This window comes from Oncorhynchus mykiss, chromosome 8 (genome assembly GCF_013265735.2).
Source record: "Oncorhynchus mykiss isolate Arlee chromosome 8, USDA_OmykA_1.1, whole genome shotgun sequence".
Taxonomy (NCBI): domain Eukaryota; kingdom Metazoa; phylum Chordata; class Actinopteri; order Salmoniformes; family Salmonidae; genus Oncorhynchus; species Oncorhynchus mykiss.
In genome coordinates this window covers 28606271-28628510 of record NC_048572.1, presented here as the reverse complement: position 1 = coordinate 28628510, position 22240 = coordinate 28606271, and the positions used below count along the sequence as shown (strand labels likewise).

Genomic DNA, 22240 nt, shown 5'->3' with positions numbered 1-22240 from the left:
TATGCATAATGCAAGCTATTGAGTAGTACTACGAAACTAAGGCCCTTTTCTGTTCCAGGGAGGAGTATGGAGAATGATGAACTTCCGTCAGCGGATGGGATGGATCGGCGTGGGGCTGTACCTTCTGGCTAGCGTGGCTGTCGTCTACTATGTCTTTGAGATCGATCAGACATACAACCGTCTCACCCTGGAGCACGTGGAGCGGGTGGCTCAGGAACAGCGACCTCTGCCAGGGGACAACACGCCTCCCGCCGCATCCTCTGGGCCCCCATCCTCACTGCCCACCTGGACCCAGAGTCTCAAAACTCGCCTGCTCCTTTTGCCCTTCTGGGTGTGGGTCACCATCTTCCTCGTGCCCTACCTTCAGGTGTTCCTCTTCCTCTACTCGTGCACGCGCGCTGACCCCAAGACGGTGGGCTACTGCATCCTGCCCATATGCCTGGCGGTACTCTGCAACCGCCACCAGACCTTTGCCAAGGCGTCCAATCAGATCAGCCGGCTGCAGCTGATTGACACCTAAAGTGTCCAACCGATTTGAGAGGGTGGATAATATGAGAGGCGGGGAGAGCAGCCTTAGTGCATGCTGCACACAATCTTGGTGGAGGCCTACTACTGTCATACCTGAACTACAGGATACTTAACACTCACCTAGTGCACTGTGTGAAGTGTTAAGCCTGCCAGGCATCACTAGGCAATTCACTTGGGGGTTTCGTGGTGGTTTTGTTGATGTGTATGTATGCTGTTCTTGAGATGAACAATGGTACGCGTTTCACAACCCTTTGTATTTGTGATTTCTTACATTCAACAAAGGCTGGACCAAAGGGTGCCACATGCTCCAGGGTCTCACCACAGTACCTGACTATGATACAGACACTAATCTTTGAGGGTTTATCCGTTCACTGCAAGTTCCCACTTTTTTGAGCAAATAATTCTGAGGAAAGTTTGAGAGGCATATTGGTTCAATCATCATCCCAAAACTATTACCACCCCACTGACTCGAAGTACGGTGAAATATGACGTGTCAACTAATTTGTACAGACAGTTTTAGGAATGTGATGCCATTAAAAAAAAACTGTCTTAGTGGATCAGTAGTGATTCTTAGATAAGTACTGCAGTGTTTTTGTTATTGGTCTGAATGTATTTTGTAGTGTTATTTACTGCTGTGTTGGCTCAGTAATTTCCTTCTACATAACATGCTTTTTTTTGTCATTCTATTACTTGCAATATTTAGGAATTGTTTTGGGGATTTGTCAATTGGTCAATGTATCCAGTATTTGTCTAAGATGAATATCTTGTGCCTTTTAGGACCCCCCCACCCCCCACGTAAAGTCAAAGAAAGTCCACAAAAAGCACATGGACCATGCTTTTGAAAATAACCGATCTTCTACTACAGCCATTGTTTGTCCTTGTGTGCCATAAAGTGACAAAAACGTGACATGACATTGTCAATGTTTTTGCCTTTTTTATGAGGATCCCTGGTCCCTTTTTTGTAAGACATGTATGTGGAAATGTGTTGTATGTTCAATGAGTTGTGGAATCCTTCACATGTAAGTTACGAGGAAAATGTTCACTGCCAACAAAGATAATTTCCTATCTTGAAATGAGCAATGGGACAAATATGGCTTTCCTATATGATCTTAAATCTGTCTTGGCTGTCTGTGCCACATTAATTTATATGGCAGGTAGTGTCCTTAAGCATTTCTGCAAAATACTCATTTAATTTGAACGTTGTTTTGAAATCATCTTTGGCTACTCTTTGTGTTGGAGGTCAACCTCCATATTTTTTATGTTTCCAATTGATTCGAGATGGTACTATTCTGATTAAGTTTTGATTTAATTTTCCATCTACATTAGCACAGTAATGAATGTGCAAAAGGTTTATTTGACCTTCCTCCCAACACAGGGAAGTGGCATGTGCTGTGTCGAGTGACCTGACCTAAAGGGAATTGGGCTGGGTTGTGTTCAGTAAGGCACACAGAAAACATGTTGATACTCTTTGTAACAGAAAATACATTTGTCCAGGTAATCCTTCCATGCTTATCAGTTCTGTTTGTTTCTTAATGAACACAACCCTGATTTTGTCCTTGACTATACAGCATGTCACTCATTGCACAGAGGCCCAAGTGTATGCGAGTTTGTGCTCTTCCCTTGTCCTTGATTAGTAAGAAACTCCCCTCACCTGGTTGTCTAGGGCTAAATTGAAAGCAAAAAGCAAAAACCAACAGACTAGGCCCTCTATGTAATGAGTTTGACACCCCTACTATAAAGCAGGGTTTCCCAAACTTTGTTCTGGGGTGCTTGTTTCTGGTTTTTGCCCTTGCACTACACAGCTGAGTCAAATAATCAAAGCTTGATGAGTTGGTGAATTCAATCATCGGTGTAGTGCTAGGGCAAAAATGTGCACTGGGGGGGGGGGGGGGGGGGGGGCTGCTATAAAGGATAATCTACTTGGGTTTTGGACTGGGTGTTCAGTGGCTCACATTACATTTTCACTGAACCCCGTTTCAACTTCATTCCTCTATTTTTACTATGTTGCACAACTTGGGTCCTCAGAAGTTGCAGTGTCTACAAAGGGTCACGTTCAGTAGGCATAAGATGGAAGAAGCATTTACAGATGGAGTTACTACCTGAACTCATAAGAATGCTCATTTTTTTTCATTTTCTCCTACCGAAAGTACTATTGGTTTTAAGATACAACTGACTACAGTAACTGAAACCTCAAGCTAGCCAATAACCTGATTTGATCAGTAAGTGTCAAGGTCAAATCATACATTGTAGAAACTTCCCTACTCAACCAGAGTTGTCCACCCTTGATTCAACCTACACAAGTCCCAAATTATAGTTTGGACGTAGAGACACTGCCTGTCACGGTTCCTCTAGGTTTTTTCTGTTTGTTTAAAAAAAAAAAAAAAAAAAAGTGTTAATGGGTAAGGAATAGTCGTATTAGAAAGAAAAAAAATATGGGCTTGTTTGGTCTGTTTAAAAGAATGAGTGGCTATTCACGTTGGTGCTTCTGATTTTTATTGCCTTTCAAATCTAAATGCACTGTGATTAAAATAAGGTCTGGATTGTAAGAAAATTAAACGTTATGGGAAAATGTCTGCAGACCGTTCATGTCATTTCTCAAAGCAAGCAAATGCTGCGGGGACAGTGCAATTCTATTATCCATTAACAAGATGTCTGAAATACATTCCACTTAAATGATTGACATTTATACAAATGTTCAAAACAAACATTTCAATTGTATCAAGAGAAAGATGTAGATCATAACTGCAATGATTGCCAAGGCAGGAGCAATACCATACATGAGTGGGAATTAATTAATAATAGCCACCCAGTGGATTGAATAATAAGGGCTGGCATATCTGCCCCCAAAACAGTGTCTTCCAGTCTTGTATGCCAGGACCCTTCTTCCTACAGTAGTCTTAAGTCCCAAATGGCAACCTATTCCCTACCTAGTGCACTACTTGGGCCCTGGTCAAAAGGAGTGAACTATAAGAAAAAGGGTGCCATTTGGGACAGAGCCCTTGTCAGGCCCTCAAGGTCTTGGACCGCTTTGCAGGAGGCTGCATAATAGGGGCTTTTGTGTCTTCATCTTCCTCCTCTTCATCTGCAACAGATGACAGAAAATTACTTTTGTGATCAAGTTACATTTTGGGGAGTGGTTGACAAGTGAAAACAAACCAACAGACATGACACAAATAAACATTTATCTCCTCCCCTTCCCACCCATAGGACCTGCTTAAAGTACATTGCCTATAGAGTGATTTTAAAAACGGTCAAGTGTTGTAGTCCATATGTTAATATTGGACTCATTTTAGATTGCATCAGTTAAATGAAGCCTGTCACGGACTGAGGTAGGTTCAGTAAAATAATTTGACCAAGCCATATTTTTTTATTTTTTATGTAGCACAAGATATGGTTACATATTAGTGATCAAATACCAGTTATGTGAGAGATGCATGTTTTAATGATTGAGAGGAATATTCACATCAAATCTATGTTGACACAATTTATGCAGCTTGATAACACGGTGCAGGCATGACACAAAGCTGATTGATTTGATAGCCGTAACGTCTTCAAATGTCATAGGCCGCCTACCCATAGTCTCAAGATGGAGGAATAGAACATTGTTTCATCTGAAATGACAGGCTGCAGGCTTTATGTTTTAAACACTTGTAATTTGATAAGTTGTGATATCGGGAAAACTCAATGATCATATCAATACTCCGATGACGGAATCAATTAATCTGTTCACATGCAGACGTAGTAACAATATATGTTTGTACGTCACCGTGGCATCATAGGCACACAAAAAAGTATTTGTAGCCGAGCAAGCTAACGTTAGTCGGTTTGATACTGGGAAGATCTGTGTTATGAAGTAGCTAGCCCCAAAGACAGTTATCTAAATGAATTCTCTGATCAACGTGGGCGGTTTATCTGATCATCCAAAGATTTGCTAAGGTTGGGATTTGTCTATATAAATGATTTTCATAGCAACTAGCTATCTACCGAAAGATGTGTTTTTCCAGGTCATGATTAGCTATACAACATCGATAGGTGTCGTGAGACAATAGCCACAATAAAAATAAACAATAGCTAGCCTCAATAGAAGCAGAGCAATTCGCGAACCTTGTTTTGTTTTTATCAACATCCATCGCGGTAGCTACGCGTGTTGTTAAATGAGCTACCAGTAACGTTAGCTAGCTAACCAAACTCACCGTCGTCGACTTGCAAATCCCCCTTGTCATTTCCTCCGCAAAATTGTTCTTGTACAACGAGATCAGTGAGGAGCCCCGATACGTCTGCGTTTAATTTCTTAATCCCCACTATCATAGAAGTCAGGTTGTTTTCTGTTTTTATGATAATCTCTTTCTTCAGGCCATCCCTGTATTTTAGCTCTCCTCGTATCTCAGTAGCTGCCATGATTGTTGAACCATGACCCTAGTTTGAACTCTGACCCGAGGCATAGCGGCATTTTGACGTACAATCGATTTGGTCAGAGCCTTGTACTTTGAGACATTCGCCATATTTGCACAAATACATATATAAATAACAATCACTAACTAAACCAACAGGTAGACAATATTTTAATTTATCAAAATGTGAAAATCTCTGAAGTGCTTTTCAGAAACTCCCGCCAACAGGGTGAAATATTAGCATAATCCGGAAATCGTGCGGAAGGTGTCATTGTGAGAGTGAGGGGGTTCGATTAATCTAGCCCGGGCGCCCGTGTAAGCATGTTTTGCTTTGGCTGAAAGTTGGTTACATTCGATTTGGAACCGGGCTGCCTCCCTGGCGTGAGCCAGCTGCTCTAAATCTGCTCAAAACAATAGTGACGTAATTAAGCAAGTGCAGTAATGAGCAGGATTCTTTCTTTTCCCATGCAAAGTGATTGGTTTTCTGCCGTCCAAGTGAAAACTAATTTGACATTTGCTAACATTTATTTGATGGAAATATATAGTATGTTATAGTATATATAGTATGTTTCCGGACGATGCAACATGATGCCTTGTTAACAACATGACCGACCGACCGCGCAGATTACTGTTCATTTTGAGATGGGTGTTCCTCCCTCCCCGCTTTCGCCAGATGACGTGCCGGCCCATTGCCCGGTTCCATCTGGGCCCGTGTATAATAACTCCCTCAGTGTATCGGGTTTGAGAATAACATAACGTCCAGTGCGCTCCAATATTTTTTTGCTTATTATATCTAATTTATTGTATCTTTTGGTGAACAGAGCATTTTGATACATCTTCCTTAGTCATGGACGTCCCTGTTTAGATTTATCTGGCGCTCTACATTTTGCCCTGGAACAGGAACTTGTATTCACACTTTTTCACCTTCTATTTTCCAAGAATGGCGGCAAATGAGGGAGATGAGGCTACTGTTTCTTTGGTAGATGTTTTGGAAGAAGATGAAGAGTTGGAGAATGAGGCATCTGCTGTTTTAGCTGGTAGTGATTCTGAGAAGTGTTCCTATCCCGAGGTAGGCTATTTGCTCCACATTGTTAAAGAAACACAAATTACCCCAGTTTAAGTTAGCTATATTACAGTTTTGCAGTCTAAGCCAGTGTTTAGTTTCAAATGGATTTTGAAAAATGGAACCTTTAGCGACGTCACCAATCTGATGTCTCCGCCAACCTAAATTACATAATTGTTAATAAGTTGAACTTGATTTGTATTTTTATGCACTCGTTATAACAAAATGGAACCTGTGGTTTTATCAAATGTAGCGTTACATTTTCCCTTTAATGGTTCATTGCCATGGTATACATTGCATTCATGCTCAATCCGAAGGACTCAATGTGATGTCAGTTTCACACGTGTTTGTTTTGATGTGGTCTTGCAGGGCTATGTGAAGCGTCAAGCCCTCTATGCCTGCAGCACCTGCACACCAAAGGGGGGCCAGCCAGCCGGAGTCTGCCTGGCCTGCTCCTACAAATGCCATGAAGGCCATGACCTTTTTGAGCTCTACACCAAAAGGTGAATTTCACTGCATTGTTGAGAATGTTTTCAATTCATCTTTCCTCAATTCCTTGCATCCTCTCTCCTTGCCACCTTCTCAAAACCTATTGGAGAAGGTCTGAAGGGACCTTGGACCTACTCCTCCAATAAGGTTGAGGAGGTGAGGAGCTGGGATGACAAATTCAGATAGAGACGTGGAGTGGACACCTAAAGCATAAGACAGACCAACACAAACGTGGGCCATGCACAATAGATCAAATGTTGGGTGTCGATGAACGGATGTGATGCAGAATTGTCGGGAAATGAACAGAAATACTGTAGGACAATATTTCAATGCTGTGTGTGTGCCCCTATATCTGTGCTCTAAGGTATTATTGTCCCACACAATGAAATTGGGGAGAGGACTGTGGACCTGTCTCCTTCCGTTTGTTTGTACACTAGTCACATGCGATATCAGACAGAGATGTGTCTTGCCAGAGAGATCTGGCATTTACAAAATTACACTGATTGGGCCAAGGTGGGAGTTATAGTAATTAATTTGTGGTGGATGACATGTTTACTGTTGCCTTGTTTGTCCTGTACCACCATACATCCCACTGCTGGCTTGTCTCTGAAGCTAAGCAGGGCTGGTCCTGGTCGGTCCCTGGATGGGAGACCAGATGCTGCTGGAAGTGGTGTTGAAGGGCCAGTAGGAGGCATTCTTTCCTCTGGTCTAAAACAAATATCCCAATGCCCCAGGGCAGTGATTGGGGACATTGCCCCGTATAGTGTGTTGTCTATCAGATGGGATGTTAAATAGGTGTCCTGACTCTCTGTGGTCACTAAAGAGCCCATGGCACTTATTGTTGGTGTTAACCCCGGTGTCCTGGCTAAATTCCCAATCTGGCCCTCATACCATCATGGCCCTCATCCCCAGCTTCCAATTGGCTCATTCATCCCTCCCTCCTCTCCCCTGTAACTATTCCCCAGGTATTTGCTGTAAATGAGAATGTGTTCTCAGTCAACTTACCTAGTAAAATAAGGGTGAAATAAATATAATCATGAACCACAGCACTCTGGCTTTATCTGGGATATTGCAGTTGCGAACAGAATTTTCCAATAGTTAATCTTGAGCTGGGAATTTTTGCAGGAATTTCCGCTGTGACTGTGGAAACGGCAAGTTTGAAGAGATGAGGTGCAAGTTATATTCAGTAAGTTTCCTTACATTTATTGAAATTGTGGTAGCTTGAATTAGAGACATTAGGCCAATAACAGCATGATAGGCATGTTTTATAAATGTAGCCAGTTGCTGGTCTGGCCAAATATATAATTAAATAATTCCCTATTTCTTCCAAAACAAGTTGAAATTGAAAACAACTTTTGGACTCCACAACATGCTATTAGATTTTCAACATTGCAGAACCAATTTTATTTTTGTGCAATATGTAACTTTTAGGGGACCTGACCAAATTCACATACAGTTGAAGTCAGAAGTTTACATACACTTAGGTTGGAGTCATTAACTTATTTATCAACCGCTCCACCAATTTCTTGTTAACAAACTATAGTTTTGGCAAGTCAGCTAGGACATCTACTTCGTGCATGACACAAGTAATTTTTCCAACAATTGTTTACATACAGATTATTTCACATATAATTCACTGTATCACAATTCCAGTGGGTCAGAGGTTTACATACACTAAGTTGACTGTGCCTTTAAACAGCTTGGAAAATTCCAGAAAATGTCATGGCTTTAGATAGGCTAATTGACATCATTTGAGTCAATTGGAGGTGTACCTGTGGATGTATTTCAAGGCCTACCTTCAAACTCAGTGCCTCTTTGCTTGACATCATGGGAAAATCAAAAGAAATCAGCCAAGACCTCTGAAACAAATTGTAGACCTCCACAAGTCTGTTTCATTCTTGGGAGCAATTTCCAAATGCCTGAAATGCATCTGTACAAACAATAGTACGCAAGAATAAACACCATGGGACCACGCAGCTCTCATACCGCTCAGGAAGGAGACGCGTTCTGTCTCCTTGCAATGAACGTACTTTGTTGTGAAAAGTGCAAATCAATCCCAGAACAGCAAAGGACCTTGTGAAGATGCTGGAGGAAACGGGTACAAAAGTATCTGTATCCACAGTAAAACAAGTCCTATATCGACATAACCTGAAAGGCCGCTCAGCAAGTAAGAAGCCACTGCTCCAAAACCGCCATAAAAAAGCCAGACTACGGTTTGCAGCTGCACATGGGGACAAATATCATACTTTTTGGAGAAATGTCCTCTGGTCTGATGAAACAAAAATAGAAATGTTTGGCCATAATGATCATCGTTATATTTGGAGGAAAAAGGTGGATGCTTGCAAGCCGTGAAGCACGGGGGTGGCAGCATCATGTTGTGTGGGTGCTTTGCTGCAGGAGGGACTGGTGCACTTCACAAAATAGATGACATCATGAGGCTGAAAAATTATGTGGATATATTGAAGCAACATCTCAAGACATCAGTCAGGAAGTTAAAGCTTGGTCGCAAATGGGTCTTCCAAATGGACAATGACCCCAAGCATACTTCCAAAGGTGTGGCAAAATGGCTTAAGGACAACAAAGTCAAGGTATTGGAGTGGCCATCACAAAGCCTTGACCTCAATCCCATAGAACATTTGTGGGTAGAAATGAAAAAGCGTGTGCGAGAAAGGAGGCCTACAAACCTGACTCAGTTACACAAGCTCTGTCAGGAGGAATGGGCCAAAATTCACCCAACGTATTGTGGGAAGCTTGTGGAAGGCTACCCAAAACGTTTGACCCAAGTTAAACAATTTAAAGGCAAAGCTACCAAATACTAATTGTGTATGTACATTTCTGACCCACTGGGAATGTGATGAAAGAAATAAAAGCTGAAATAAATCACTCTACTATTATTCTGACATTTCACATTCTTAAAATAAAGTGGTGATCCTAACTGACCTAAAATTCAGGAATTGTGAAAAACTGAGTTTAAATGTATTTGGCTAAGGTGTATGTAAACTTCCGACTTCAACTGTAGATGTGAGTTAAAGATCTGTCATTTTCATTGAAAGCAAGTTTAAGAAGCGATATCTGTTTTATGTGCGCTATTTGTATGCTTCCTGTTTTAAAGTTTAGTTTTTGCGTCTTTTACTTTCAGTTTGGTACCCCAGCTTAAAACAGCTTGAAAATACAATATTTTTGTTAATGGAAAAGATATTCCTCAGCGGTTTAGATCGAGGTCGACCAATTATGATTTTTCAATACCGATACCGATTATTGGAGGACCAAAAACCTGATACCGATTAATCGGCCAATTTAAAAAATAAAAAAAAACGTGTTTTTTCCCCTAAAAATGACAATTACAACAATACTGAATGAACACTTATTTTAACGTAATATAATACATCAATCAATTTAGCCTCAAATAAATAATGAAACATGTTCAATTTGGTTTAAATAATGCAAAAACAAAGTGTTGGAGAAGAAAGTAAAAGTGCAATATGTGCCATGTAAGGAAGCTAATGTTTAAGTTCCTTGCTCAGAACATATGAAAGGTGGTGGTTCCTTTTATCATGAGTCTTCAATATTCCCAGGTAAGAGGTTTTAGGTTTAAGTTATTATAGGAATTATAGGACTATTTCTCTCTATACAATTTGTATTTCATATACCTTTGACTATTGAATGTTCTTATAGGCATTTTAGTATTGCCAGTGTAACAGTATAGCTTCCGTCCCTCTCCTCGCTCCTACCTGGGCTCAAACCAGGAACACATCAACAACAGCCACCCTCAAAGCAGCGTTACCCATGCAGAGCAAGGGGAACAACCACTCAAAGTCTCTGAGCGAGTGACCCCGCTAACTAGCTAGCCATTTCACATCGGTTACACCAGCCTAATCCCGGGAGTTGATAGGCTTGAAGTCATAAACAGCTGCTGGCAAAACGCACGAAAGTGCTGTTTGAATGAATGCTTACGAACCTGCTGCTGCCTACCATCACTCAGTCAGACTGCTCTATCAAATCATAGACTTAGTTATAACGTGATAACACACAGAAATACGAGCCTTAGGTCATTAAGATGGTCGAATCCGGAAACTATCATCTCAAAAACAAGACGTTTATTCTTTCAGTGAAATACTGAACCGTTCCGTATTTTTTTCTAACGGGTGGCATCCATAAGTGTAAATATTCCTGTTACATTGCACAACCTTCAATGTTATGTCATAATTACGTAAAATTCTGGCAAATTAAGCTGCCCAAACCGTTGCATATACACTGACTCTGCTTGCATTGAACGCAAGAGAAGTGACACAATTACACCTGGTTAATATTGCCTGCTAACCTGGATTTCCTTTAGCTAAATATGCCGGTTTAAAAATATATACTTCTGTGTATTGATTTTAAGAAAGGCATTGATGTTTATGGTTATGTACACATTGAAGCAACGATACGCACCGCATCGATTATATGCAACGCAGGACACGCTAGATAAATTAGTAATATCATCAACCATGTGTAGTTAACTAGTGATTATGATTGATTGATTGTATTTTATAAGTTAAGTTTAATGCAAGCTAGCAACTTACCTTGGCTTACTGCATTCGCGTAACAGGCAGTCTCCTCGTGGAGTGCAATGAGAGGCAGGTGGTTAGATGTTGGACTAGTTAACCGTAAGTTTGCAAGATTGAATCCCCCGAGCTGACAAGGTGAACATCTGTCGTTCTGCCCCTGAACGAGGCAGCTAACCCACCGTTCCTAGGCCGTCATTGAAAATAAGAATGTGTTCTTAACTGACTTTCCTAGTTAAATAAAGATTTTAAAAAATATTTTTTAAATTGGCCAAATCGGTGTCCAAAAATACAGATTTCCGATTGTTATGAAAACTTGAAATCGGCCCTAATTAATCGGCCATTCCGATTAATCGGTCGACCTCTAGTTTAGATGGTACAATGATTCTCTACACTATACTTTCTTGTTTTGTCATAAACTGAAACTATTAGAATTTTAGTAACCAGGAAATTACTGAACGATTTCTGCATAGTACATCTTTAAATTTTACCATTTCAATTTAAAAAATAAAGGAAAATGGCATTGTAGCCATCAAAGAGCTTGCTGTACCTTTCTACTGGCAGTTTTCCCCACTCTTCAGGAGTAAACTGCTCAGTCAGTTAAGAACCAATTCTTATTTACAATGACGGCCTACCCCGGACGACACTGGGCCGTCCTATGGGACTCCCAATCACTGCCTGTTGTGATTCAGCCAGGAATCAAACCAGGGTCTGTAGTGACGCCTCTAGCACTGAGATGCAGTGCCTTAGACTGCTGCGCCACTCGGGAGCCCCGAAATGTATACGCTTATATGCCTTCAAAATGAGGTTCTTATTGTCAAACACCCAGTTTACCCCACTTCGCCTTCTCATTACAGAAACAGATGAAAAAGTCATTTAATTGAATTATAATTTCATTTAGGTGAATTTTCAGTGTTATGTTTAACTCAGGCCTTTTCATTAGGGAGAAATGTTAAAAATAATGTGTTAAGGTAATTCTCAACTTATTTTGTGAGAGTGACCCAACTGCTGTTTTCAGCTCCCTATTGGATGTGATTCAGATCTGGACTTTTTGCTGGCCACTCCAGAACAGTCCAGTGTTTCTTCTTAAACCATTCCAGGGTGCTTTTGACGTGTGTTTGGGTTGCTTGAAAACCCACAACCTTCAACAGAGACACCGTTTTTGGACACTGGGTTAAACGCTGCACTCCAAAACACCTTGATAAGCTGCTGATTTTATGAGCACACACAGGCTCCGCCCCAGTACTAGAGGCAGCAAAGAAACCCCACAGCATTATCAAACCTCCCCTTGTTTGATTTTAGGGAGGGTGTTCTTTTCTTTGAATGCTTCATTTGGTTTTTGGTAAACTGCTGAAGGAGGCTCAAGAAAGCCTGATTGCACTTCTCAACAACCCACCTAAACAAGCCTAAATCCAGGAGAAAATATTCTGTGTACCAAAAAACAAAATTATAGCTCTTTGGAAATAGAGATCAGCGCTGTGTTTACTGACGACCAAAAACAGCAATTCTCAAACTGAAGAATTAGAGTAATTTGCTGCAGTTATTTTTCTGCAGTTATCTTGGCCAAAGGCTGTGCAACCAAGTACTAGCTTCAGGGTGTCAACAATTTTGTCCATGCCATTGGTCTCTCAATTAAAATGATCAAATTAAGCATACAAAAATAAAATTGGTTTTGCGATGTTGAGAATCCAATAAGTGTGGTGTGTTTTTATTTTTATTTCAACTTAAAGAAATAGGGAATTATTTAAGAAAAGTGCAAGGGTGGCAATATATTTGTCCGAAACTATACATCTAGGACTGTGATAACCAAACCTGGTCCTGGGGACCCAAAATAATCAGGCTTGATGAAGTGTGTTAGTTCTAAGGCAAAAACAAAAATCTGCACCCCTTTGGGTACCCAGGACCATTGATTGAGAGACTTTGATCAAGGCATAGAGTACTGCATGGTCCATGATGTTACTGATTTCACTGTCTTCTAGGACAAGGATCAGTTGAACACGGAGAACAAATACAGCCACAATTTTGTTGGTCTGTATTGCACCTGTAACCGGCCATATCCAGACCCAGAAGACCCGGTGAGAGTTGACCATTCACCTCAAATAGTCTATGAATTGGTTTTTGAACAAAATCAGTATTCCAGTGAAGATCTATTGACCAAAACATGTCTTTCCCAGGTTGAAGATGAGATGATACAGTGCATTGTCTGTGAGGACTGGCTTCATGGCAGGGTAAGGCTTTTGTGGAGCACCAAAGCATAAGGATGTGTTGAAGATGCACAGGTCCCTGGGCTTGTATACTCCCCTATGTATTTATTTGGACAGTGAAGCTAAAATGTTTAATTTGGCTCTATACTCCAGCATTTTGTATTTGCGATGAAGTGTTTCATGTGACGGTACAGAATGTAACCTTTTTATTTGAGGTTATTTTCATACATCTGTTTTACCGTTTAGAAATGACAGCACTTTACAGTGCCTTGCGAAAGTATTCGGCCCCCTTGAACTTTGCGACCTTTTGCCACATTTCAGGCTTCAAACATAAAGATAAAACTGTATTTGTTTGTGAAGAATCAACAACAAGTGGGACACAATCATGAAGTGGAATGACATTTATTGGATATTTCAAACTTTTTTAACAATTCAAAAACTGAAAAATTGGGCGTGCAAAATTATTCAGCCCCCTTAAGTTAATACTTCAAAAGGTCGCAAAGTTCAAGGGGGCCGAATACTTTCGCAAGGCACTGTATGTATCTAGTCCCCCATTTGAAGATGTCATAAGTATTTGGGCAAATTCACTTAAACATTACATGACCAAAAGTATGTGGACAGCTGCTCGGCAAACATCTCATTCCAAAACCATGGGCATTCATATGGAGTTGGTCCCCCCTTGGTAGCCTCCACTCTTCTGGGAAGGCTTTCCACTAGTTGTTGAAACATTGCTGGGGGACTTGCTTCCATTCAGCCACAAGAGCATTAGTGAGGTCGGGCACTGATGTTGGGTGATTAGGCCTGGCTCGAAGTTGGCGTTCCAATTCATCCCAAGATGGGGTTGAGTTCAGCGCTCTGTGCAGGCTCTGTTCAGCGCTCTGTAGAGATCTCGACAAACCAGTTCTGTATGAACCTCACTTTGTGCACGGGGGCATTGTCATGCTGAAACAGGAAAGGGCCTTCCCCAAACTGTTGCCACAAATTTTGAAGCACGGAATCGTCTAGATTTCCCAGCCCGAACCATGAAAAACATCCTCTACCAAACTTTACGGTTGGTGCTATGCATTGGGGCAGGTAGCTTTCTCCTGGCATCCACCAAACCCAGATTCGTCCATCGGACTGCCAGATGGTGAGGCGTGATTCATCGCTCCAGAGAACACATTTCCACTGTTCCAGAGTCCAATTGTGGCAAACTTAACACCTCTCCAGCCGACACTAGGCATTGCACATGGTGATCTTAATCTCCCGACGAACAGTTCTTGTGCTGACGTTGCTTCCAGAGGCAGTTTGGAACACTGTAGTGAGTGCTGCAACCGAGGACAGATGATTTTTACGCGCTACAGCACTAGGCAGTCCCGTTCTGTGATCGCGGCTGAGTCATTGCTACTAAACATTTACACTTCACAATAACAGCACTTACAGTTGACCAGGGCAGCTCTAGCAGGACATACATTTGACTAACTGACTTGTTGGAATCCTATGACGTGCCATGTTGAAAGTCACTGAGCTCTTCAGTAAGGCCATTCTACTGCCAATGTTTGTCCTTGGAGATTGCATGGCTGTGTGCTCGATTTTATACACCAGTCAGCAAAGGGTGTGGCTGAAATAGCCAAATCCACTAATTTGAAGGGGTGTCCACATACTTTTGTATATATCATACTTTTGACTACACATTTGCAGTTTGTTGTGGTTCAGATTATATTGTGCTTAGTAGAAGTGAATGGTGAATAATGTATTGTCATTTGGGAGTTACTTTTATTTTAAATAATATTATATGTTTGTGGATGCTACCATGATTATGTATAATCATGAGCAAGAAAGTTAGAAGCACAAAGATCATATCCCCAAGACATGCTTACCTCTCACCATTACCAATAAGGAAATGTTAGTATTTTTTAAGGGGTATGATATTTGTGAATACAGGCCTTGGACAGATCAGGTCTTTACAATGCCAGAACTATTAAACACAGGGTTCTAAAACATTTGGTCACGAAGAGCTACTTGGTGTGCAAGGTTTTGTTACAACCCAGCACAATGGATTCAGCTAATCATGGTCCAAATTTAATGGGTTTGTTCAGTAGGAAGCAACATATGGTGAAACGGAAAGCGAAAATGAGCATTCTTATTGGACAGGTTTGGATAAGAGCCCTGTTTCAAAATGCTTTCATGTTTTATGCCTACTGAACACAGCCCATAATTTATTGGAGTAGCTTTCCATGACCAGAGTTGGAGAACCCTGGTTTAACATCTTGGGAACCACATCATGATAATATACGGATCCTGTAATCTGTGAATGCCTGCTCAGAATCTGTAGTCCTATATCTGGAACGCATCCCGAGTATTTAACTCAAGACCGGCCTGGTCTTTACCCTGGTCTTGACTGTGTACACTTGATGCCATAGCTGCTATATGTATATCGTATATGAGTGTTATGTTTTTTTTATCCAGCACTTGGGTTGCCCTGTGCCAGAGTGTGTGGAGCTCCAGGAGATGGTGTGTGAGTCCTGCATGAACAATGCTCCTTTCCTGTGGGCCTACGCCACCCATCTGGCAGGTACTCCTAGAGATCCTAGAATTCACAGTGATTCTTTATGTAGTTCTATGGGTACTATCATTACCTTCAGTTTACTGGCATGCCCCAATTAACTAATTCAGAAAGAAAACACTTCAGGACAGGAGACATTCTTTAGACCTACCACATTGTGTTTTGTTTATGCTTCTATGTGAACGTACAGGTAACTGCCAAAATTAAGGAAACGTCAACATCAAGTTTCTTAATAGGGCGTTGAGCCACCAGAACAGCTTCGATGCACCTTGGCATAGATTCTACAAGTGTTCTGGAACTCTGTTGAAGGGATGCGACACCCTTCTTCCACGAGAAATTCCATTATTTGGTATTGGGAAAACCCCAAATAAGTGTTCAACTGGATTGACATCTGGTGATTTAAGACCCCTCTTTCAAGTTCAGAGATCTCTTCTAGCCATGGTAGACATTTTTAAACATTACCCTGAGCATAATGGTTTGTTAATTGCATAATTAACTCAGGAACCACACCTGTGTGGAAGAACCTGCTTTCAAAGTACTTTGTATCCCTCACTGACTCAAGCGTTTCCTTTATTTTGGCAGGTACCTGTACAGTACTAATGAAACCTGCAGTAACTAGTGAACAAGAGGCTACGGTTTGCGGTAGAGCAGTTTACTTGGGTGACTAAAATACTAAAGTGCCGTTAGCTATTGAGGTCGATGTGTGCACGATTTCATGCCCCCTCAAGGATTTTTAAGGTCCAATTCAGCCGTTTTGATCTCAATATCAAATCATTTCTGGGTAACAATGATTTACCTTACTATGATTTCTTTTCAATTAAAATGGTCAAAAAGAAACTAAATAGCTTCTTAGCGAAGAGCAATTTCTCAAGCAAGAATTTTGTTAGGACTGTCTGGAGGTGGTCTGAGTGGGAAAGCTGAAAACTAGCTGTTATTGGCAGGGAGGTTTGAGACTCTCATTGGTCTAACTAATTAAATTACCACGCCGGCCAAAACACCATCCCACCAAACCAGGCTGAAATTTCAGGTGGCCTTTTCAAACAGCTCTTACACTAAAACGGCATTATCATTTTCACTATTATTCCAGCCTCAGTGTGGAAATATGTACAGTACCAGTCAAAGGTTTGGACACCTACTCATTCCAGGGTTTTTCTTTATTTTTACTATATTCTACAATGTGGAATAATAGTGAAGACTTAAACTATGGAATCACACTCTTGGCATTCTCTCAACCAGCTTCATGAGGTAGTCACCTGGAATGCATTTCTTTCCTTCATGTATTTCAGCCAATCAGTTGTATTGTGACAAGGTAGGGTTGGTATACACAAGATACCTATTTAGTAAAAGACCAAGTCCATATTATGGCAAGAACAGCTCAAATAAGCAAAGCAAAGAGAAACGACAGTCCCACATTACTTTAAGACATGAAGGTCAGTCAATCCGGAAAATTGAGAACTTAGTTTCTTCAAGTGCAGGTGCAAAAACCATCAAGCGCTATGATGAAACTGGCTCTCATGAGGACCGCCACAGGAAAGGAAGACCCAGAGTTCCCTCTGCTGCAGAGGATAAGTTCATTAGAGTTACCAGCCTCTGAAATTGCAGCCCAAATAAATGCTTCAGAGTTCAAGTAGACACATCAACATCAGCTGTTCAGAGGAGACTGTGTGAATCAGGCCTTCATGGTCGAATTGCTGCAAAGAAACCACAACTAAAGGACACCAATGAGAAGAAGAGACTTGCTTGGGCCAAGAAACACGAGCAATGAACATTAGACTAGTGGAAATCTGTTCTTTGGTCCGATGAGTCAAAATGAGATTTTTTTTTTCAACCGCCGTGTCTTTGATATGCAGAGTAGGTGAACGGATGATCTTCGCATGTGTGGTTCCCACCGTGAAGTGTGGGGGTGCTTTGCTGGTCACCCTAATTTATTTAGAATTCAAGGCACACCTAACCAACATGGCTACCACAGCATTCTGCAGCTATATGCCATCCCATCTGGTTTATGCTTAGTGGGACTATGATTTGTTTTTCAAAAGGACAATGACTCAACACACCTCCATGCTGTGGAAGGGCTATTTGACCAAGGAGAGTGATGGAGCGCTGCATCAGATAACCTGGCCTCCACAATCACCCGATCTCAACCCAATATAGATGGTTTGGACTGCAGAGTGAAGGAAAAGCAACCAACAAGTGCTCAGCATATGTTGGAAAAGCATTCCAGGTGAAGCTGGTTGAGAGAATGCCAAGAGTTTGCAAAGCTGTCAAAGGCAAAGAGTGGCTACTTCAAAGAATCTAAAATATTTTGATTTGTTTAACACTTTTTTGGTTACTACATCATTCCATATGTGTTTATAACACGGTGTCAAATGATATAAGTCAGAATAAAACACTAGACATTCCTAGGACAATCAGAGGCTTCTCTGTCGAATAAACTTGTCTCTGGCTCCATCCAGGGTTCTGACTAGAAGGAGTACAGCTACGATCTGAAGTATTTTTACGCAGCAGGTTAGGAGACTTAGGTTGAGGTCAAGAAAAGAGTTGGTTAGCTAAAATGCTGTAATAACCTGCTATGAAAAGTCACTTCCGGCTGTAACTGTACTCCCTCGCCTGTTTTCCACGTCACATCAAAAGGGCGGCCTTGGAAAAGCTCCTCTGCTGGTAGACTTGCTCGCAACACAGACATGACAAAAACATTGCTGGATTCCTATCGAACAGGCGGCTCTAAATATATAACTTAGATAGCTGTTTGATAAATGAGGGGGGGGGGGGGGGGAAACTGCATTATTATTGAAAATATTGCCTTGCTAGATTGATGAATACAGCCATTGTAAAACAGTGCAAAGAGCCTGTCAGCTCTTAAGTGGCTCCATGTTGTTTTGTATTTCTCCTCCAGTGCCCGCTGAGACCAAAGCCAGCCCCTGCAAAGCAGAAGGGGAGGTGACGAATGAAGAGGGGGACCGTGAGGAGGGCAAGAACACAACAGAGGAGGCCTCCACGAGCCTCAATAACCAGGGTGAAGAGAAGGTACTCACTCCACACAAAGCTTCATATACACAATGTTACGAGAACAATGAATAGCATTTTATTTCTTGCAGTACATTGAATATCATGAATGGACCAGTAATGGGTATCTTGGTTTAAAAGTATCACTGAGAAAGGGATATTATTACCAGATAAAACAGATGGATGGAACTATATTATGTGGAAAAGGTTTCCAATGCGTCTTCATGCATTTTGTTTTCTTATGCTTTAGGTACACATGTTTCAGAAGTCAAAGTTACTGCTTTCACCACTGTTGACAGCATTGCATCCATGCAGAGCAGGGAAAGGGGACTGTCGTAATCAACCACCAGGTGGCTTCAGTCCTCTAACAGTCAGCATGAGATGAGTGCACAGAACCAGGCTGTGCTAGTTTCCTGTGGGTATTTAGGGGATAAATGGCCCGTGCCATCCGCAGATTCTCTGGTCTGCGGGGAGCAGCCCCAAGGCTTTGCGGCGCCCGCATATCAACAAGAATGATTTCATTAGTCAGCCTCTGAGGCGAGCAGCAAATTGAAGCCAGCCTTATTTGACAGAAAATATGGCAGCCCACGATTTGCCCCCTCCCGCAGGGGCCCGGTGAGCTCGCACATTTGCATGCACCAAAGACAGAAGTCACTCTTATACAACTGGCAACTGTTTTTTTTTTTTTGGCGTGTCCTTGTAATTTTGGTTTGGGATTTAAGGGAGTGGTCTGTCTACTGGCGAGGTTGTGCAAGGTAATGGGCCTTGATAAGATACTTAGGAAATGTTTCCTTTCCTTAGACTTAACCGATTATACCGGGCACGATAAGTCAAAGCAAGGTGTTCACTTTCTACCCTCATCCTTTTAACCTCTCCATGTCTAACCTTTTGTAATCATATTGTGGATGAAAAGATTAATCTTTTGAGTGTTCAGAGGACATTGTGTGATATCTGTCCTACTCGCAGGTCAAATCCAATGGGGTGCCAGGCTGCAAAAGGAGGCACCAGGAGATGGAGGGAGGCTCGCCCTCCAAAGCCCCCTCCGAGTGCAGGCTCATGGAGCTGGGGGGCACAGGTACAGAGAGAGCAGAGTTTGGAGCTGTATTCTGGCCCTCAGCCTGGAGAACCAAACTCTGTTCCTGTGTCAGCTGCAAGGTATGTCTTCACCACTTATCCCATCAACCCGGCTGCTACTCTGTTCTCTGCTTCAGCCGTTTTAGAAGGAAGTCAAACAGCCACAATCTGAGGTGTATTCACTGGGAACCAAATGGGCTGAAAGTGGGAGGGACTAACCTGAATTTGCCCAATAAGAAACGCTGGTTTTCGGCGTAAAAATATTTTCAGTTGCAAAATGTTTTGTTACAGTGTGCACTAATGAATACATCTGTTTTATTGTAGAACAGGTAAATACATGCATGTTGTTTAGGCCTTTTAATTTGGTGTGTATGTACGAGTAGTATCTTGCAAAACAAATCAAAGGCATAATACACCCAAATAAAAATGGTTTATGATCAGAATGACTGCATATTTATGTCGTTGAGTAGGCCTATATCGTTCGTAGAATTACTATTGACAATAGGAAAACTCTGCTCACCCGTTTCCTCCCCCCAGCAGAAATCCTACGCTGAAGCTGGTATGTCCTTTCTCCTGGATGAGTCGGACACGGTCTTAGCCTACGAGAATAAAGGAAAGACCACAGAACAGGAGCAGGCGGGGACCGCCGAGGGTCGCGACCCCCTGATGTCGGCCCTTAATACCCTGGGCCGGGTTCAGCAGCTGGAGATAATCCACGGTACGAGGTGTTAAAGAAGAGACTAAACCATTTCTCTCCCTATCCCTTTGATGTTTGCAGGTCTGAAGGTTCTGAGTAGGTATGTGAAGTAGAGGAGTTTCCACCATTATTGCTTACACTGTACAGACCTGCGACCATCAAAGCATTAGGGGTAGGGAGAGAATTTGGACCGTCTGACAGGGAGAGAGTGAATGAAGGAAAGAGGTGAGGCAGGTGTTGGATGAGTAGTTAGAGCCATTCCCTCAGCTGTATTGATTGAAATACAGATGATTTATTTTGTGTGGAGACAACTATCGGTGCTGCAATCAAAAAAGAGCTGCTTTATAAAATACCCCCCCCCCCTCCCTTCTCAGGGTACAATGACATGAAGACTGAGCTGAAGGATTTCCTGCAGAGATTTGCTGCAGAAGGAAAGGTAATTAAAAACCTGCAGATTTATCAGCGTACACACTATTTAGTTGAATGATCAATCATATCAGCATCATTGTATTTTGGTCCTCAGTTGATGTTCACTATCCCAGTGTCGCAAACCAGCCTTTATAATGATAGTATTGATGAGGATTGTTTTGCTCGATCTTCACATTGTGGTCACTGAATCTGGAATGCACCTCCTGGCGGTCCTGTCCTTGGTGTGACCATGAGATCAAACTTTATTTAAAGTAACTGTCCGATGAAACTCGAATTCTGTCAAACTCATACTCCTAGCATGACCTAGACTCCATCTTTTGTTTGTAGCCGAAGTCACTACACCCAATAAGAGGCATAAAAAGTTTGTGCCCCCCCCCCAGGTAGTGACTCCCGAAGACATCCGTCAGTTCTTCCAACAGCAGCAGAACCGCAAGAGACGACGGGCCAACGCGGGCCAGTACTACTGCAGCTGAGCAGTCTCCATTCAGACAACTCCCGGTCTCCCCCATCTCCACAACACCTGTCAGTATAGTTGTATTCCTTTTTCTTCTTCCCACTGAATGTCATTGCCTTGCGTCCAATATCATCTTCTAGTACAACTCCTCAGATGTTATGTTTAAACAAATAAAAATGCAGTAAAAAAAAAAAAAAAGAAGGTCTATTGAACATTGTATGAGCTTTTGTGTTATCTTGTTCTGGGCAGTATGCTTTGTTGTACTGTACTCGGGACTCTGCAATGTGATTTGTCTATTGGGGCTAAGCAGGTTAATGAACTGGCATTTGGTTGATGTGGATGATACTTTGGTTATCTTTTTGTAGAGGGAATTATTAGTCTATCATTGCTCTCCCTCAAACACTTTTTGTTTAAACTGGAGAGAAAGCCTAAGTTCAGTTTGCCTGACAGAAAGTGTTCCAGACAACAGACAGAGCAGTGGACCCCTTGACCTTTTATTTACCTTTTTATTTGAATAAACATCAATGGATTTGCTCTTAAAACTCATTAGAACAATGCATTATCAAAACTGGTTAAGCTGGTCATCGTTCCCATAACACGCTTTCTCTCAACTCATTCCTCTGACAATTTATAATTTTGTATTTGTCCTTAGTTGCAATTTCCTTAGTGCCGTTACAGCTGTTTGTAGATCGCATGATTGCAGAACCCTGGCCCATTAGTACGGTTGGTATTTTAAAGGACCACGTTAAATGTTACCATTGGTTTCCCTGTTCCTTTTTAATGTTCACTCTAAGAAATAAAGCTATGAATAATGTA

The 22240-nt window shown here is 41.7% G+C and overlaps 3 protein-coding genes across 5 annotated transcripts in view; 2 read left to right on the top strand and 1 right to left on the bottom strand.

The window, feature by feature from the left end:
• Window positions 1-3099, top strand: part of tmem251 (transmembrane protein 251) — a 10274-nt gene extending 7175 nt beyond the window's left edge. For both annotated transcript variants that reach the window (XM_021612223.2, XM_021612222.2), the window contains exon 2: window positions 59-3099. In XM_021612223.2, coding sequence (XP_021467898.2) covers window positions 74-520 — 447 coding nt within the window. In that variant the 5' untranslated portion in view covers window positions 59-73 and the 3' untranslated portion in view covers window positions 521-3099. The remainder of the gene's footprint in view (window positions 1-58) is intronic.
• On the bottom strand, window positions 2901-4977 carry si:dkeyp-55f12.3 (uncharacterized protein LOC568418 homolog). The gene is made up of 2 exons (XM_036985235.1): window positions 4722-4977; window positions 2901-3610 (listed from the first exon to the last, which is right to left on the bottom strand). Exons 1-2 carry the CDS (start codon window positions 4924-4926, stop codon window positions 3531-3533), a joined length of 285 nt encoding a protein of 94 aa, XP_036841130.1. The 5' UTR covers window positions 4927-4977; the 3' UTR covers window positions 2901-3530.
• On the top strand, window positions 4323-22240 carry ubr7 (ubiquitin protein ligase E3 component n-recognin 7). 2 transcript variants are annotated; one of them, XM_021612215.2, is made up of 12 exons: window positions 4323-4464; window positions 5859-5988; window positions 6352-6485; window positions 7597-7657; window positions 12998-13093; window positions 13193-13246; window positions 15671-15776; window positions 18661-18791; window positions 19737-19925; window positions 20382-20562; window positions 20916-20977; window positions 21351-22240. In XM_021612215.2, the coding sequence occupies exons 2-12, from the start codon at window positions 5860-5862 to the stop codon at window positions 21441-21443; spliced, it is 1236 nt and encodes a 411-aa protein (XP_021467890.1). In that variant the 5' UTR covers window positions 4323-4464; window position 5859; the 3' UTR covers window positions 21444-22240. The 2 variants fall into 2 exon arrangements, with proteins under 2 accessions (XP_021467890.1, XP_036841127.1); XM_036985232.1 differs by lacking the exon at window positions 4323-4464 and having other exon boundaries at window positions 5617-5988; window positions 20385-20562.

Bases quoted from the DNA above. Each gene is read 5' to 3' on its own strand.
- si:dkeyp-55f12.3 (XM_036985235.1), bottom strand. From the start codon at position 4,926: ATGGCAGCTACTGAGATACGAGGAGAGCTAAAATACAGGGATGGCCTG. The intron at 3,611-4,721 runs GTGAGTTTGGTT...CATCTGTTGCAG, and splicing joins GGATTTGCAAGTCGACGACG to ATGAAGAGGAGGAAGATGAA.
- ubr7 (XM_021612215.2), top strand. From the start codon at position 5,860: ATGGCGGCAAATGAGGGAGATGAGGCTACTGTTTCTTTGGTAGATGTT. The intron at 13,247-15,670 runs GTAAGGCTTTTG...TTTTTTATCCAG, and splicing joins AGGACTGGCTTCATGGCAGG to CACTTGGGTTGCCCTGTGCC. The intron at 18,792-19,736 runs GTACTCACTCCA...TCCTACTCGCAG, and splicing joins ATAACCAGGGTGAAGAGAAG to GTCAAATCCAATGGGGTGCC.